Genomic DNA, 19,779 nt, shown 5'->3' with positions numbered 1-19,779 from the left:
ACCACTAAAAAAACAAACAAATGTTCACTGTAAAAAAGATTGTAATATGTAAACGGTAACACTGTAAAGATGCTATGGTAACAACCTCTTAATTGGTTGTTTATATACTAAATACAAAGAAAAACTGTAATAAATCTAATAGGACATGTTTTTTTGTTGTTGTAATTTTACAGTTTCTTCTTAGTTTTGCACTTTAGGGTTTAATGTTATATATCTTATGCTGTTAAATTAATGTTTATTGAATTGTTTTAGTGTACTTAGTGTAAAGAGTGTTACCATGATGGTGTTTTGTATTTCTATATATTGGTATTTATCTCAGTTTATTGAAAGGTCACTTAATTCTACATGTGGAATTCTCTTTACCACCTGTATTTTTGAGTGTTTGTCAGTATAAAATTATAAAACAGTTTTAGTAATTTAATAAGTTGGTATATAATATATGTAATATATTATACTATATGTAATATGTAATGTAATATAGTAAGTTAATTACATTACAATTTCAACAGTAAAATTAAGTTCAGTCGCAAAATCTAAAATGTTACTACCATATTTTTTATGGTAAAGTTCTGGCAACCACAGCTGCCATTTTTTTACTGTACATTTTTTTTACTGTACATTACATACTGTACAACTTTTTTTATTTTTTTTACACAGTGTACTTGTTGCTGTAGGGGTTTGTTCAAATCCTTAAACTAACTGAAATCGAGCATGAAGAATTCAATTAACTGAAGTGTGGAGAATCATTTTTTACTGAGTTAGGGTTGCTAAAATATTGTGTAACATTTCATAGACAAATTTCAAAAGCCGACTATTTATGTCTTCACTTCCATTTAGACATCATTGGTGTATTTGTCCGTGATTTTCACCACACTGCGTTGTGTGGGCGCATGTGTGATCTGTAATTTTTTGCTTTTGTCTGCAGTTGCTTTCATGTGATGTAATACTTGCCCTAGTTTTTGGTGAAGATTATGCTGGCGATACATCGGTACAGTTAGAAGCAGAGAGGAGAATGTATTATAAATGCTCAGGTCTGGCAGAGCTGCTCTTACAGTATTCCCACAGGAGCTCCTTGAGTTTGCTTCTAAAAAGCCGAACACCATCAGCGCTGACCATCAAAGATGAGTCCTTGGCCTGAGTTACTCTTCTGCTAAGGTTACATTAGCAAAGAGGCCAAGGGCGCAATCTCAGGCTTGCTTCCTCTCTCCCCGCATGCTCGCTGCTGTAACATATGCGAAGATATATTATTAAACACACCGAGTAAGAGTGAAAGAAAAAATACTGTGGGTTATTGGCAGTGCGGAAATTCAGATGGCATGGTCTCCAAAGCCCCTGCAGTCTTTCGGTCTTTGTTAGCCGCGCTCACGATCGTTCAAGCATCTGAAAACACAATTAATCTTTGAAACGTAAAATACAAATGTACAGAAACAGCAGTTTAAAAAATATTGATGATTACACCAAATTACCCTTAAAACTGAAGTGTGAAATTCTTTCTACTGTACCAGCGGCATTACTTTGGGCTCTCTATTCTCATCTGAAATTGGAACATAAAATGGCAAGCTACTTACAGTGTTGATTTTTTAAGTGCACTCTGCTGTTTGAGCATCCAAAACAGCTCGACATAAAGGCTCAACCACCTGAATTAGTTTGGGGCAGGACCATTGGTTGTCCAACCAATGGAATGTTCAGGAAACCAATTTTAAAACATAATTTGATGAATAACTGCAGCCATAATCAATAAAAATGTACACAAATCTCGAAAGACTACTTTTTGATGACATATGAAGTTCTGAAATGATTGAGTCCAATCATTTAGTAATCTAGTCAGTGACTGATGAATAGAACCAAACCCCGCCCTTCAATTTTTTTTCTTTTTCAGATTATCTTTGATAAATGTTACACTCAATACATCACAATGCAGAAGAAAAGATCTGTCTCTACTTCCGTTTCATCGTGACTTTAATTGAAATTACCACAACGTGAAGTGCACCAAGCCTCAATCTATGATGAGCATGATTTGGATAAAAAGGTTGCATTGAAAATAATTATAATTATTTGAAAACTTTCTGATACTACACTACACAATGAAAAATTCTCTTACTTAGTATTTTTGTCTTGTTTTCCAATACAAATACAAATGCTTGAGAAGCAAAATGATGTAAGACATTAAGTCTTGTTTTCTGGGGGGAAAAATACGACATGAAAGTGCTCTGCCTCTTTGACGAAGGGTTCATAGTGTAACGCTCAGGTATTTACCTCATTAAGACAAGAGATGAAACGGTGTCTTCAAATGACAGATTGTTGTGTCTGTAAAGGGGAAAAAATACAAGACATAAAGAATGACTCATGCTCTGTGACCTCACATTCAAAGTTGTTGTTTTAAAAAAAATCATTTTCATTTACTTTCAAGTGCTGCACTTCAGTGACTGATTACAACAGAGAGAGCAGGTGGGAATAAAGTTAAATTGTACAAACATATTTTGGGGAAAACATGTATAAGCAAATATCAGTTAGAAACTTGTAAAGAAAAAATTGTAAAATGGCACAGCGGTAACCAAATAAGTTAAGCAAATGCAGTCAAAATGAAATTACATTTAACAAAAAATAAAATTAAAAAGATGTATTACTATAAAATGTATAGGGGAAGTATATTCAACAAGACACTTTTACAATAATAATGTTACAATTATGTTTATGATGAAAACAAATTGTTATCAATGTTCATAGGATGCTCAACTTTAGATCATTATTAGATTATTTAACCACCTGTATAATTATGGTTGTTAGAGTAAGTTGGTATATTAACATTATATAAGGTAATGATGTAAACAGTTAAATATGCATGAATTATTTTTTCTAAAATTCCTTAAATATTATGAATACATTGAGTTTCTTGCATATTTTACTGTAATTCTACAGTATTTCTTTACGGCGTATGAAACATTTTAAAAGATTATCAGGGAGGTAGAAGTCATATAAAAACATGAGCAAAAAAATAAAAATAAAAAATTAATAAATAAATATATATATATATATATATATATATATATATATATATTTTACAACTTTAAAGTGCTGCCACTAATGGAGGATTTTCACTAAATGATAAGGAAATTTATTTAAATGAATTATTTTCAAAATATTTAAACTATGATGTTATATAATAATGAAATAATATTATATTATGTTTTATTTAAATTATTTGATTGGCTGATTAATTGGCTGATAGGTGTTGCTGTTTTGCTTGTTTAACATTGGTTCATCTCCACGTAAATACAACCTAATGAAAGGAATGATTAGAATTAGTTTCAAATCCAATACCAACCAGTGTGATTTACGCTGTAAAGATAAGTGTGTGCCTATCTCACTGTATTCAGCGTCATGTGGATGCCTAGAGGATAAAAGCAGCTTCCAGCTGCTTCAGAGCAACGGACTCCAGCGGCAGCCTTTTATCTGTCTATCTGTGTTTGGTGCCACTGCTATTTATTCATCCGAGCCCCGCGCTCCCGTTATTTGCACCAGACTTTGCCGCTTTTAAACAAATCTTGAAAGAAGATCCCATAAAGGCATAAATGCTCATAATGATATTCTATAAACATTCATCAACGACACCCTGGGGAGAATTACGTCATGTTCGTCTTCAGTTGTGCAGATTTATCCAAAAGCTCATTACCTAAGCAATGGCAGGTTTTAAAACAGTATTTGTTACTTGCATCAAAAGCAGGGTGATGCTCAAGGTTGAGAATTGTGCTTGGTAGAAAATTCTGAATGTTCATGTGTTTATTTTAGTTTTACAGATTTGACAAAAACTCAATTTAATGTGTTAATTAGAGTGATAAATGAAAAAAACCTACTTTTGATTTGACGCTATGCTAATTGTGTGAGCCAAAATAGTGACAGGTGACAGTGGCAGAAAATATGTACATGGAAAGACCTAATATATATATACATATATAAAAGCTGGAATGTAAGATTAATTAATTGATTTCAATTATAAATTGTAATTCAATTAATCTGTTGACAGTAAACTTGTAGGAAACCTCTTTAGAAACAATCACAATTTTTGCAATTCCATTTGTTACCTAAAGTGACTCAGAAATCGATCTACATCAGTGCCTGTATCGCATTTTCTGTAAAAACAAAATTAACACAGATTGTCATCTGAAGCCACATTCCGTTCAAATGCTCTTCAAATTGCTTGAGGTCATGTTATCTAAACACTTCATACGTCATACAAAACACCCCAGGCAAATTATTTGTTATTACTGTTATTTATAAAGATTTATCACAGCATTATTCACATCAGACTGATAATCAAGCCATTCAAGAGCAGACATATATGCATGCTTTTTTTTTATCAGCATGACAGCCAACCTGAATAATAAATAATAACCAGTTATGTAATGCAGCACAATCCAGTGTCAATGCCAATCTGAAAAGCTTTACGTTGTTAGGATAAAGATACAGTAGAAAGAGCCTTCTGTGAATTTATTTTCACCCGTTGACTACATGATGTAAATGTGGATATGGATATAATTTAAAAAGAAATATTTGATCATACATCTTACCATTTTTTTTAATGCAAAAGTAAATTTTAAATAAGAATTTAATAAACACTAAAATAAAAAAATAATAAATAGAGTTGTGGGAGTAATTTAAAAATAAATATTTTACAAAATGTTTTTAATGAATTTTTTTTAAATTCTAAATAAAAATGTAATGATTATATATATATATATATATACAACTTGTAGCTCACAGTTTGTAGCTCAAGCTTTGAGAGGAATCCACAACAGTTGACTAGTTAGTGCTCAATCTCTCCTTTTAGCTCCTCTGTTTTGCTGGAGCATTAATAGCCATATGTTTATCACACACTCCTGATTCTCCAGTCACAGATGGCCAGATAGGGGTTTGATCCTATCCCAACAGCAGAGCCTGGCAGCAAGCATGCCCATGAGATCTGTTCCTGTCCCAAGCAGTGGGGTCCCAGCCCTGCGGTGTCTGGATATAGCTGCCCTGGATCCACACAGATTCAGTGAGTGCAGGGCAGAGAAACCTCACCTCACACCCCAGAAAAAGATGCTGCTTCTTCACCCCCTACTGAGGTCCAGGATGCCTCCCGCTGTTCCCCTGCAACCTGCAGTGAGACTGCCTGATTCTCAGCGTTCCGCGCTGGTTCATCAGCCCATCTAACCCCATGATGCCAGCGTTTTAATAAGAGCAAAACAGCCTTGCCCTCTCTGTCCTGAACAGTGGCGCAAATGATTCCTTTTGTCCTTGGTTTTTAATCACAAGACTTTACTGCCTACTTAGCACTTTTTTTGGTGAGGTGTCAATAATTTAGAATATTCATGATGATGAGGAATGCATACCAATCTGCAAGCTAGCGCCTGTATCGTTTGCAGTTTTCACACTCACTTTCCATGCACATTTACAAAATGCCAGTAGGCATTTATTCAGCTGTCAAACCAGACCGATTTCTTTTTAGCGTTGTTTTTGCCAAGGGCTTGCATCACTTCGAGTGCTGTTTTTTTCACGGGACGTTAGATTCCCACAGCTGCCCTGCATTAGTCGCAGATGCGACTGTGCCGCTTTTATCTGGCAACTTTTGTTTAAGATGCAATTCCTGATTTAACACTACTTGTTTAAATGTGCTGAATGCACCTTCATTAGGTCTTGCTTTGACTAGGAACACTTTCATTCCTGTGTTAACTTTCTCAAAACACTTTTCATACTCTCACCAGCTTAATTACCTTACTATTGTATGACAGTGTGTATGTATATTGCTCACTTCTGTCATTTTTGTATTTTTTTTCTAAAACATTGTGAATAGTTTCACTACAATGTCTTTTCCATCATATTTAATGATTTATTGCATTTAACAGCATTCTGTGGTGGAAATTACAATTTGGATTTGCTAGTGCTGAATTTATAGAATTATATTTACACATGAATATATACACATGAAGAAAAAAAACACAAATACAATTATTATATAATAATTTTCATACTTTTTGCATAATTTGACAAAATTAAAGCTTGCCTGGAAATGACGAAATATAAGGTTACAATAATAATTAGTGATATTTACCTTGCTTTTTCTTTATACATCACATTTCTCCTGTTTCATCTAAAGGATGCTCTTCTCTGAAGCGGTTTTCTCCTTAGTAACCAAGCACACAAATAAAAAAATTAAAAAACTTTGCAAATCTGGTGGTTGTAGTGGACTGAAGTAACTGCTAAGGGTCGTAATTATTGTAAAACATTTGATTTAAATAATTTTTTTTAGAGTAAAACAAAATGTATACATGAAAGGAAATTGAAAAGTAGAATAAATATATTACCATGCAAAGTTTGGTGTCAGTAAGATTCTTTAATGCTTTTGAAATAAGTGTCTTATTTTAACTAACGCTACATAAAAAAAAAAAAATCAAAAATACAGTAAAAATAAAGAGTAATATTGAAAATTTAAAAAAGCGGTTTTCTGTTTTAATGACATTTTAAGAAATTATTCTTGAGATGCAAAGCTGAATTTTCAGCATCATTACTCCAGTCTTCAGTGTCACATGATCCTTCAGAAATCATTTTAATATACTGATTTGCTACTCAACAAACATTTCTTATTATTATTACTAAAAATGGTTGTGCTGCTTATTTTATTATTTTATTTTTTTTACTTTTAGTTCAAAAGTTTTAGTTAGTTTTAAAAAAAAAAGAACTGGACATAAAAGTGTCTATAGATATAAAGCACCCAGATATGCAACTCAAGCAAAACAAACACATGGAGCAAGACACTCTTCATACACCTCTATACAGTATCTGTTCACGGTGCACTACATTACATTCATTCTCATCCATTTCTCATCGCTCCTCACAGGGCGGGTTCTAATTCCAATCTGTACCTAAGAGGATTGTAAAGCACACACCCTGGATTTGGTCAGAAATTGATACGAGACCTTGCCGTGCTTTAATTGATTAACACTCGCTTTAGATCCTGCGCTGCCTCTCAAAAGTAGAGAGGTCTTCCTTAAGGCGAGAATCTCTGCAATGAAGTGGTCCGCCGCTGATTAATTTGTCATGATAGGAGCTTGATGTGCACTTGGTCTTGGAGAAACAGCCGAATGAAAGAGTGTGTGATTGACATTGGGTTTTAATTACGAATTAAAGGCCTCCAGAGGGTGGCTTGGAGTCTGTTTCCTCAGGCTTTCAAAAAAAAGACCTAATTAATTAAATGAAATTGAGTATGTAAACCATCTTGTCTAATGTATCATTCATGTTTAAGATATAGTAAAAAAAACAAGGTGGAAACAGATTTTAAAAAGTACCTGTTTTGCACATGGAAATTAGGGTCTGAGTCTGGCCAGTGTCACTTTCTTGTCTTATACATACATACATATATATGTAAATGCAGACATACATACAATAAAAAAAAAAAAATTATATAAATAAATGATGTAAGTGCTGGCATCACTTTCTTCAAGGGAATCTTCAGAGGGCGAGGTATGACCTCATTATACGGCAAAACAAGGTTTGGTTATGGGGTGTCCGCATGGAAATATCATAAATATTTCATGCAAATGGATAGCTGTTCGCTTTAGTGAGGATGAAAAAATTCTGATGCATTGGGATTTACACACTCATTTGATTAGAGAGATTGTAATTGCAAAAGTCGTCATTTCCATACTAACCTGCTTTCCTCCCCAGACCTTTAATCTCAACTATCCTTAAAGTTGGCTGTCAGATAGCCGGAGCATTCCTCATAAACTCAAAGGAGGGAAGCGACATTTTGTGGAGCACTGCAGATTTTTCTTATAGAGCCAATGATAAGGAGAGACAAGGCAAGGCCATCTCAATAGCCCCCATTTATTGTCTTCACTAGCGATAATCATTACTCACTCTCTCTCTCTCTCTCTCATTTGTTCGTTCCATCTTTCTTGAGGTATTCCCTTCCCCCCAGTAGACGGTGGCTATATTTGGAGTAGAGCAGACAGATGCTGTTTACTGTCCCCAAAGATCTCCAACATCAGGGACAAAAAGAAGCAAACTCACCTGCATCTACAACATACACAAACACAGACTCTATAGTGCTTACAAACATGGGTCTTGGGAAGATTCTTGACAATGATGAAAGATAAGAAACATCTAGGAAAGTAAAAATTATCACACTAGTCTCTAGAAAAGTGCAGACAGAAGTGATCAGGACCACACGCTGAAACAAAAAGCCTTCTTTATGAGAATCTGTCTTTTTTCCCACTTGTTTTCCAGTAAAATTATCTGAGAATGTTTTGTTATGCTTTTGTCTTTTCTATTAATTTTTAAATATTTATACTTGGCTTTAATTTTATTTTTATTGCCGTTTTAGTAATTTAATACTTCAATTTAAACACAAATTAAAAATGTTTCCTTGACAACTAACTGAAATAATTAAAAAAAAGGTTTACTTTTTTTGTTAAATTTTTTTCATCTAAAAATTATATTTTATTTAAATTAATAAAAATGATTTTAATAGTTTTTTTAGTGGCAGACTGGCAGATTTTTCACTTGATTTGAACTTATTTATAATTAAAACAAATTGAAAAAAAAGATATGCCAGTGCATTAAGACAGAATACACTCATATTAAAGATATCTCCTCTACACCAGTGTTTTTTAGTATAATGTGTGTACTATGAAAATATTCATTAATATTTGAATGAGAATTTATTTTTATATTTTCAAAATAAATGTTAATTTAAGTTTTAAGTTTACGTTTTTGTTATGTGCTTTTGTCATGTATATTTAAAAAAATATTTTTAACTAATTTATTTTTATTTAATTTTTAATAATTTTAGTACATCAACTTCAAATCCCAAATCCTGAATTCTAAAATTTTTCATCGATTTTTTTCACCATTTATATTTGCTAAAACTTTAAAATAAGGTTCATTAGTTAACTGTATTAGTTCACATGAACTAAGCATGACCGATACTTCTACAGCATTTATTGATCTTAGTTCATGTTAATTTCAACATTTACTGACACATTATTAAAATCAAAAGTTGTATTTGTTAATATTAGTTAATGCACTGTGAACTATGAATAAAGAATGAATAACTGTATTTTCATTAACTAACATTAGCAAAGATGAATAAGTACTGTAACAAATATATTGTTCATTGTTTGTTCATGTTTGTTCATCCATTAACCAATGTTACCAAATGACACCTTATTGTAAAGTGTTACCTTGTTTTATTTTATTTCAGCTTTATTTGAATTAACAAAAACATTTATTTTTGATTTTTAATAGTTTTATTTTACAATAACACTGCACTGTACTGACAGATTTTTTTTTCCACATGAATACAGAATATCATGTTTAGACTTAAAACTAATTTAAAAACAATGCCAGTGCATGAAGACAATATACACTCATATATTGATATACATCTGTCCTCTTAGTTCTATATCTAATATAGAGTTGATATTCAAGTACATTTTTCTTGTTTGAATTTTTTTATAAATTAACTGGAAACTAAGACAAAAGACTCATTAATAATAGGACTTATTGCGGTGCACATGCTCCTAACCAGACGCACTGTAATTAAGCAAAAAATAAAAACACTTCAAAAATCAAGTCTCGAGTTTTGTTCCTTGTCTGTCCCGAAACTGGTCCAAAAGCCACATTTTTATAACTCTATACACTTCAACCACAACGTAAAGATCTGTAGAATCCACAATATTCCCTACAGGTACTGTTTCAGCCATACACTACAGTGTCTGGCTCCACTAATTAGCCTTGCTGATTTCTTGAGCCGAGTAGGTGAGCTAATGAGCTACCTCGAGTGACACTAACAAATAAAAGGTGGGAATCGTCCTCAGTGCTGCAGCTTTCGCCCTTGCCTGTGGCTGCGATGTAACAAGTGTGCTAATTGGTGTTCCCTGTTTTCACAGGTGTAAGTGTAACCTCCACGCCAGTCAGTGCTCCCTCCGTGACAGGAGCCTTCAGTGCGACTGCGAGCACAACACCACTGGACAAGACTGCTCGGCCTGCGAGAGAGGATTCAAAGCCAAGTCCTGGAAGCCCGGCTCATACCTGCCCACCCCGAACGGCTCCCCGAACATTTGTACGAATTATACACCTGCTGTATTCAGTAACGCGCACAACACCTGAGAGGAAGCAATGATTTACGTACTGTGTAGAAAACTGGGGCATCTTCACTCGCTAAGGAAAGTAGAATAGCACAAAGCTGTCAAGTAAACTTAGCAATAAAACAAAAACAGGCATATTGAATTGGAAAAATGTACAGTTCATCGCTACTGTACGTTCACTGCATGCAAAAGCGAGGCAGGTTTCTGCATTTTTTAACTCTTAGATGTGCTCCAGAGAGGTAGAGGAATAAATAAAATAAATCCACAAGAAATAAACTCTCTCATTTGTTTTATCTTCTTCTCTTTCTGTTTGCAGGTGAGGCATCGGGAACGTCTGACAGTAAGTGGCATGCTAATGGAATACGCTGACTGTTTTTTTTGTTGTTGCTCTTTTTGGCCTCTTTATTTCATGACGTTAACAAGACGTCGGTTCTGATCCGTCCCTTAACTGTCACTGTGAACTCTGATGGTGTGATGCATTTTTCCACAGTTTTCTACTTCATAAATGTTTCATGTGATGTAAGACGCAAAGCATTGTAATGCTGGCTAGTGATGTATGAGGGTGCGCTCAAGGTTATAGGAAATTTCAGTGCAGTTCTGCCCATTTGTGGGGGTCTAATGCTGTTTTGTTGGAAATCTGAGGTGATGACTGATCTCATGAGGAATATAGAAGAATCTTTTCCCTCAAGATTATTCTTAAAGGTGCACTTGGTATTTTTTTCCAGCTTAAAGGTGAAACTTTTGCATTTTTAGTGATGCTAGTGGCATTACTAAGTTTTGCATCGGAAGAAATCAGTGGCACTTTTGAAAAAGTTTCAAATGGTTTAGACTCGCATGAGATTAGCGATCTAGTCATATCAGCTGCATAAAAGCTGTTTAGTTAGATAAGAAAGTTCTCTTCTCTTGGTGGTGGCCATATTGAGATCACATGACCAGCTGAATCCTACCAACATTTTTCCGATGTTCTGTTGTCGAATTAATTAATAACGGGTGATAAATGTGCTTCTGCATGATACTGCAATGACATCAGTACAGTGTAGGTGTCAGTATCAATTCAAAGACCAGAAAAATTACTTAGTGCGCCTCCAGTCATTTGCCAGAAGAAAAAAAACAGGTTATAATGTTGTTCTTCACTTTCAGTGCCAACACTAGCTGTTACGCTTGACCCTGCCACTGCACCAATGTCTATAACTACATCCATAACACCACCCACAATCCAACTGACCTCAACACCAGCCACCACAGGATCAGTCCAACCTGTCACAGTATCCCAGACTCCGGGTACATCAGCGTCTGTAAGCACGTTGACAGGTCAGAACTGGTTTAAAGTTCATAGAGTAGTGCAGTTTGTCGTGTGATGGTCTGTAGGTTAAAATAGGTTAGTCTTGTAGTAGGTGAGCAGTGTTCAGTAGAAGAGCTCTTTAGATAAACTAGAAGAACATAACAGAAATGCATAAAAGTATCAAAAAGTATTTAGTATTACAGTGCATTTTTGATCATGTTAATACTATGGTATTCTGAGGAAATACCATAGAGTACCATGTAAATTACATAGTACATGGATATGGTAATCACTCAGTATCATGGTACATGTATATGGGCAGTTGACAAATGGACATGAAAATGAACATAAAGCTTTACACTACTCTTCACAAAGTTTGAGGTCATTAGGGGGAAAAGTTAGTTGTCATTATTTGGCAGGGATGCATTAAATTGACCAAAGGTGACAGTAAAGAAATCTATAATGTCACAAATGATTTCTATTTAAAATAAATGATGTTCCTTTGAACTTTCTATTTATCAAAGAATCCTGAAAAAATTTTCCACTCTTCCAAGAAATATTAAGCAGCACATCTGTTTTCGCTGGTAATAATAAGAAATGTTTCTTGAGCAGCAAATAAGCACATTAGAATGATTTCTGAAGGATCATGTGACACTGAAGACGATGCTGAAAATTCAGTCTTACCATCACAGGAATAAATTGCATTTTAAAATATAATAAAACAGAAAAGTTATTTTGAATTGTAATAATATCTTACAGTATTGCTGTTTTTTACTGTATTTTTAATTGATTAAATGCAACCTTTAAAAAAAACCTTTCTGACCCCAAACTTTTGAACGGTAGTGGATATATTTGTATAGGAGACTGGATTTTGTTTCTACTTATACTGTTTTATATACTTCAGCTAAGTTTTTATTTATTTATTTTTTAAGATATGTAATATGTAAATTCATGACCAGCTCTTTTTGGAAACACACCCAATTAGATAAGTCCAATATATTTCAACAATATTTTATACTGTATATATTGACATTTGACAATATTGATGGCATACTGCAAAACAACAACCATGTTATTGAAATGGCTAAAATAGCTTTATTTTTATGGTTTCCTGTCCAACAAGTTGATGACAATATAAGAGAAAATGGCCTTAAGAGAAATTACAAGTCATGTCAACTGCCCATGTACCACAAGTACTGGTATGTGGTATTACTACCATTTGAAACCATAACTGTACTATGGTACCATCACAGTGCTTTTGGGTCCTGAGAAGCTTTTCTTCCCAACCTCTGACCAATGAGTAACACTCACTGGAGTGAGAGCAATTTATCACGGTGTGTGTCGGGCCATGGACTCTCACACTCCCTCAGGGTCCCGCTGCCTGCCATCAAACACACATGCAGAAGACACATTAATACATTATTTCACTCAAAGTAATATGTTGAAATATCTCCATAATTCAACATTATTAGGGCCTGTCAGAACGGCCTGATTTTGGAGTTTGTGATGTCATTTTTTTCAATCATTGCCAAGCTGGAAATATTTAATAACCCTCACTGGAAAGAACTGGGATTGTTTGGAATGGGAAACATAATCTTCCACAGTATGCAATGCAGATTTTGAAGGTCTGTCAACATTTGTCCACAAAAAGTAATGTTTTATGTATGCTTAATGATGTGACACTCACTAAGGACTCTTTCAGGACATTGCTGAAATCTGAGTAGTCAGATTATGAAACTTGTCAGATTATGAAACTTGAGTCAGATCTTTCTTTTGCATGCAAGACATTTGGATTCCAGTTAATCTCAGTCTCAAACACCCCCACAGACAACCCACATACCGTTCACAGACTGTCTGAAGTATACTGCAGACAAAACTAGCAACAGCTAGAGAAACTGCAAGTTCTGATTGGCTGGCTGCTATGTAACTTCTGTGAGGGTGCACAGGTTTTTATCAGTTAGCTGAGAAACAAAATTTTAAATCAATACAATGAACACATGACATTAAAATTAAAAAGACAATAGGTGCGTCGCAAATCGTCTACTTATGCACTATTCTATGACGTTTTGTAGTATAAATAGTGCAAGTAATGTGTTCACACTGAAAATTCCAAAAAGAAAAAGTGCATTTTAAATACCCGAAAAATGTTCTACGTGTTCTACGTTTGAACGCCGGCTCATTATTGGCCAAAGCTGCACATGTGAGCAGCGCGACGCATGCGTGTGATGCTGATGCAGGAGCCGTCCAATAATGAGCCTGCTTTCTGACGTAGAACCTGGAAGCGCTGGACGTAAACAACGTATGAGAATGACACAGAAGAGAAGAGGTTGTTGAATAAAGTCGTTATTTTTGTTTTGTTTTTGCGCACAAAAAGTATTCTCATCGCTTCATAAAATTATTGTAGAACCACTGTAGTCACGTCGACTGTTTTAACGACGTCTTTAGTACCTTTATGGAACTCTTGAGAGTTTGGGTGGCGTTGCTGTCAATGGAGGCCTCTCTGAGCCATCGGATTTGATCAAAAATATCTTAATTTGTGTTCTGAAAATGAACGAAGGTCTTAGGGGTGTGGAACTACATGAGGGCGAGTAATTAATAACAGAATTTTCATTTTGGGGTGAACTAACCCTTTAATTACGTAGCGAAGGGGGAGGGGCTACCAGACTCAGATTATGAATGACAAAATAACCATATATAATTAATACACTACATGATTGAGTACATAGTGCATAAGTACATAGTGTATAAGTGCATAGTGTATAGTGCGTCATTTGGGACGCAGCTAATGTTTGAGGCAGTGATTACTCCCATGCGCATGGAAATACATTTCTCACTGAAATACACATACAGTGGGTACGGAAAGTATTCAGACCCCCTTACATTTTTCACTCTTTGTTATATTGCAGCCATTTGCTAAAATCATTTAAGTTATTTTTTTTCCTCATTAATGTACACACAGCACCCCATATTGACAGGAAAACACAGAATTGTTGACATTTTTGCAGATTTATTAAAAAAGAAAAACTGAAATATCACATGGTCCTAAGTATTCAGACCCTTTGCTGTGACACTCATATATTTAACTCAGGTGCTGTCCATTTCTTCTGATCATCCTTGAGATGGTTCTACACCTTCATTTGAGTCCAGCTGTGTTTGATTATACTGATTGGACTTGATTAGGAAAGCCACACACCTGTCTATATAAGACCTTACAGCTCACAGTGCATGTCAGAGCAAATGAGAATCATGAGGTCAAAGGAACTGCCTGAAGAGCTCAGAGACAGAATTGTGGCAAGGCACAGATCTGGCCAAGGTTACAAAAAAATTTCGTACAAAACGTTTGGGACGACCAGAACCCTTCCTAGAGCTGGCCGTCCGGCCAAACTGAGCTATCGGGGGAGAAGAGCCTTGGTGAGAGAGGTAAAGAAGAACCCAAAGATCACTGTGGCTGAGCTCTAGAGATGCAGTCGGGAGATGGGAGAGAGTTGTAGAAAGTCAACCATCACTGTAGCCCTCCACCAGTCGGGGCTTTATGGCAGAGTGGCCCGGCGGAAGTCTCTCCTCAGTGCAAGACACATGAAAGCCTGCATGGAGTTTGCTAAAAAACACCTGAATAAGATTCTCTGGTCTGATGAGACCAAGATAGAACTTTTTGGCCTTAATTCTAAGCGTACGTGTGGAGAAAACCAGGCACTGCTCATCACCTGTCCAATACAGTCCCAACAGTGAAGCATGGTGGTGGCAGCATCATGCTGTGGGGGTGTTTTTCAGCTGCAGGGACAGGACGACTGGTTGCAATCGAAGGAAAGATGAATGCGGCCAAGTACAGGGATATCCTGGACGAAAACCTTCTCCAGAGTGCTCAGGACCTCAGACTGGGCCGAAGGTTTACCTTCCAACAAGACAATGACCCTAAGCACACAGCTAAACTAATGAAGGAGTGGCTTCACAACAACTCTGTGACTGTTCTTGAATGGCCCAGCCAGAGCCCTGACTTAAACCCAATTGAGCATCTCTGGAGAGACCTAAAAATGGCTGTCCACCAACGTTTACCATCCAACCTGACAGAACTGGAGAGGATCTGCAAGGAGGAATGGCAGAGGATCCCCAAATCCAGGTGTGAAAAACTTGTTGCATCTTTCCCAAAAAGACTCATGGCTGTATTAGATCAAAAGGGTGCTTCTACTAAATACTGAGCAAAGGGTCTGAATACTTAGGACCATGTGATATTTCAGTTTTTCTTTTTTAATAAATCTGCAAAAATGTCAACAATTCTGTGTTTTTCTGTCAATATGGGGTGCTGTGTGTACATTAATGAGGAAAAAAATGAACTTAAATGATTTTAGCAAATGGCTGCAATATAACAAAGAGTGAAAAATTTAAGGGGGTCTGAATACTTTCCGTACCCACTGTATATATGAACAAAATAAATGTTCATGTCTTTTGGAAAATTCAAATTTCTACATATATTTTTTAATTACACTACCGTTCAAAAGTTTGCAGTTGGAAATATTTTTAAATGTTTTTGAAAGAAGTCTTTTTATTTATTTGATCAGGAAGACAGTAATATGAAATAGTATTACAATTTAAAATAACCCTTTTCTATTTGAATATATTTTAAAATGTAATTTACTCCTGTGATGACAAAACTGAATTTTCAGCATCATTACTGCAGTCTTCATTGTCACAAATATGCTGATTTGGTGCTCAAGAAACATTTCTTATTGTTATCATTGTTGAAAACAGTTTAATATTTTTGTGGAAACTATGATACATTTTTTCCAGGATTCTTTGATTAATAGGAAGAACAGCCTTTATTTCAAATAGAAATATTCTGTAACATTATAAATGTCTTTACTGTCACTTTTAATCCATTTAATGCATCCTTGCTGAATAAAAGTATTAATTTCTTTGAAAAAAATATTTTGAACAGTAGGTGTGTACTTAGTTTTATCATAAGTATTCAACTAGAAATTTTCTTTTTCGAGTGAAATCACTATTAAATATTTCTTAAAAATTAATTTCCACTAAATCACAAATAATTGGAAAGCAATGTAAATTCAGTCGATGTGTGAGAGAACTCATTAGTGCACATAAACAAGACATCAAAAATCGAACTATGTAATCCAATCTGTTTGCTTTGAAATAGTCAGTGTATTACTTTACACTTCATTGAATGCCAGTCTATTACTGTGGCATGTATGACTGATTTCAGATTTACCCACCTGTAAACATCAATATTAAAAAAGGAAATGGGTTTGGTCATTTTACAAGCCTTCTAGTCCAAGTCGGCAAATACTGGCCAGAATAAATTAGAATGTGGAAGCAAATCTTGTTGAAATCTAGTTGCTCTAGTAGGACTGCAGCAGCAGTGACCTCTGGACTCGTCACACTGAAACAGGAAGGTTATCAGCATATGTGCTTCAGGGGCAAATCAAGACATCATTACCAAAATGATCTCCAAACAGTCCTGGGATTGAACCCTACTGCTATCCAGTGTCATTTTTTTATTTTATTTTTTATTCAATTTTACTGTGTGAGAGGATGAGGAATAAAAAATGGAAGCACCACTCATTCCATTCCTCTTTCCTGGATAGAGTGTTTGGAAACTGTGATAGAAAGCTCTCACTGTCCTAAAGTAGAAGACAGAGAGCAAAACAGAGTGAGAGAGAGAGAGAGAGAGAGAATGCAACAGAGAAAGACAGAGAGCAGGAATTTGGAGGAAATGGATGATGAATGTTTATTAATCTTGTGGGCCTCCCATTACACTAAAAATAACCCTCATGCATTTATCCAGCAAGGGCAATGTTATTGCACATCTTCATGCCCAAGTGTACGAGGCAGTGCATGGGGAGAAGCATCTTGAAGATTTAGTGAGCAACTGTGCGTAATAAAGGTGAACTTATTCATAATTACTGCAAGGAACTGGCTCTGTTCCAAAACCAAGTGAACCTATACAGCCTACATAGGTGCCTGCCTTCTAAGACAGCATGCTAACTGAAATAGAAGCTCCTAAGTGACTGATTGATCTAAACAGGCAGAAACCTAATGGGTCATACAACCAGCACTCCTTAAAACAAGTGTATGCAGTTTTGTCTACAGTTAAGTGAGTGGAATTCACTGTCATGATTACAGTGGATAGCTGCACATGTGCATTTGTTGCTGCTGTAATAATTCACCCTTTTCACGAAATTTCGTACCCACTCGCCAATCTCCCAGAACAGACGTTTGGGGGAGAGTGTTGGGAAAGAAACAAAAGTCAGTTAACCATTGATGGTAATTGAAAAAATAAAATACAATCTTACATACAGTTGCTTTAAATCAAACACACAGGAGAGACAGTGTGAGGAGACAGACCATTCGTGGAAAACTGAATGGGAGAAATGGTAAGGCTCAATATGGTGCGTGATGGAATAGAAGCCCCGCCTTTCATTTGAATGAGCCAATCATTTTGGCTGTTTGCATACTTTAGAATCTACATGCACATTAACTGGACAAACCTGAAGAGTTACATTTTTATTTGATTAGATTTTTGAGCTAAAGTAGTTTAAATATAAAATGCAAAAATATATCAAATATAAAAATATACTTAAAAAAACTTAAAGAAAAGAAAAGGTATGGCAAAGAATAATCAAATTAATCTAAATAACATAAATTAATTTATCCAATAAGTGTGTGCTCTACATTTCAATAGCATCAACAACAAATCAACTATAAAATATGACAGTGTTACCCAGAGGTGTAAAGTATTGGAGTAAATGTAATTAGTTACTGTACTTGAGTATCTTTTCGGATACTTTGTAGTTGTACTGAGTATCAAAGATATTAGCAACTTTTACTCTTTACTTCACTACATTTTTGAATGAGTATCTGTACTCTTTACTCCACTACATTTGAAATGAGTGTTGCAGTTACACATTACATTTAGCATGGACCTAGCTTTTTCTGCAGCAGTTTATTTCTGCTACAAAAGACATGATACTGCCTGCTACAGGTCACTGCAAGTACTGCGTTTTGTGCGTTTTGCCCTTACTCACCCAAACTTTTCAACAAGGCTACTTTATGTGAATGCGAGTTCCTTAGCAAGTATTTGTGAATCACAGGTGTTTTATATGAGATGAGGACATGACTGCAGCCGGCAATGAGGCCCAAACCAGCACATCCACTGCAAGAAGGCTTCGGCTTTTTAATTTTACTTAACATTATTTTATTAATCCATAATACTGAATAGACCTTTTTGAAAGATAGTTTTTGTTTGTTTTGTAATTTTGAAGTGTTCAGTTTTATTTTGGTTTTAGAAAATAAACGTGATTGCTCTCCTCACAAATCAACTCTTTTTTGCTTTTGTTTCATGGTCTCTGTGCCTTGCCCTTGAATTTTATGTCACTTCCTGTCTCCCGTGGTGTTTGTAGTCAGTTTGTAGTCCGTTTGTTCATTGGTTCCCCTTGATTAGTCTGCCCAGGTGTGTCTTATCTTGTTAAGCTTGTTATTCCCCTGTGTGTGTATATAGCCCTAGTTTTTCTTAAGTCACTTTGTGAGTTGTTGAATGTAATGGTTGTCTGTTTGCAAGTCACGCTGCTCTTTTGTTCCCGTTGGTTTTTGCCTTATTGTTTGTTCTAGTTTTTCCATGAAATACCAGCACATAGTTCCCTTTCAGTCGGTCACTCTCGACGTCACGTCGGATGACTGACGAAATTGGGATCTACTTCGAGTGTAAACTAAACGAGCCAATGCACATTGGCATGCGATTATTGCATCCAGCTGCTGCTGATCACAGCGTGAGTATAAGTAGGCAGCAGATGCAGCGCATATTCAGCTTTTCGCTTCGCAGCCGCCCCGCCCGTCCAGGCCCCCGCCGCGGTGGCAAGCGAGAGAGCAAGAGGCCCGGGGACGGGCGACCCAGAGGTGGAGGGACGTGCTCTTCAGGAGATGGTAAGCACACCACTCCCTCCCCCGGAGGAGGGCCGGGCAGAGATTCTTTTCATCTTTTACCACCATTGATCTCTCGGTCGGTGGTACCCAAATTCTTGACAAAGGAGCAATTCCTCGATTCTGGGTCCCCAGAGGGGACGGGGGGTTGTGGACGACCTAGTGCGTATCACACTCACCCTCCTCTCTCGCCAGTGAGCAGCAGTGGGCGGATCGGTAGGACGAACCAACGAACTACCCATGCACCCTCTGCACACACCAGACCCCGCCTCGGACCGGCTACGAGACGCCCGGGTCGGGTCCCTGCGTTTTTCCGCGCTGCCCCACTGCGGGTACGCCTGTAGTTCCGTTGATGCCACTAGCGCGGTGTCTGGGAGCCTGGTGAGCTACCCAGCCCATCTCGATGGCTCCTTCGAACCGTCAGGCTCGGCTATGCGATTC

At 36.2% G+C, this 19,779-nt stretch overlaps 1 protein-coding gene across 1 annotated transcript in view; it reads left to right on the top strand.

Moving 5' to 3' along the window:
• Nucleotides 1-19,779, top strand: part of LOC107557204 (uncharacterized) — a 71,444-nt gene that overhangs the window by 28,006 nt on the left and 23,659 nt on the right. The window contains exons 4-6 of the mRNA XM_016240540.1: nt 9,930-10,102; nt 10,444-10,467; nt 11,268-11,438. Coding sequence (XP_016096026.1) covers nt 9,930-10,102; nt 10,444-10,467; nt 11,268-11,438 — 368 coding nt within the window. The remainder of the gene's footprint in view (nt 1-9,929; nt 10,103-10,443; nt 10,468-11,267; nt 11,439-19,779) is intronic.

This window comes from Sinocyclocheilus grahami, unplaced genomic scaffold (assembly GCF_001515645.1).
Source record: "Sinocyclocheilus grahami isolate Dianchi unplaced genomic scaffold, SAMN03320097.WGS_v1.1 scaffold592.1, whole genome shotgun sequence".
NCBI lineage: Eukaryota > Metazoa > Chordata > Actinopteri > Cypriniformes > Cyprinidae > Sinocyclocheilus > Sinocyclocheilus grahami.
This window is presented reverse-complemented; position numbering and strand designations above follow the sequence as displayed.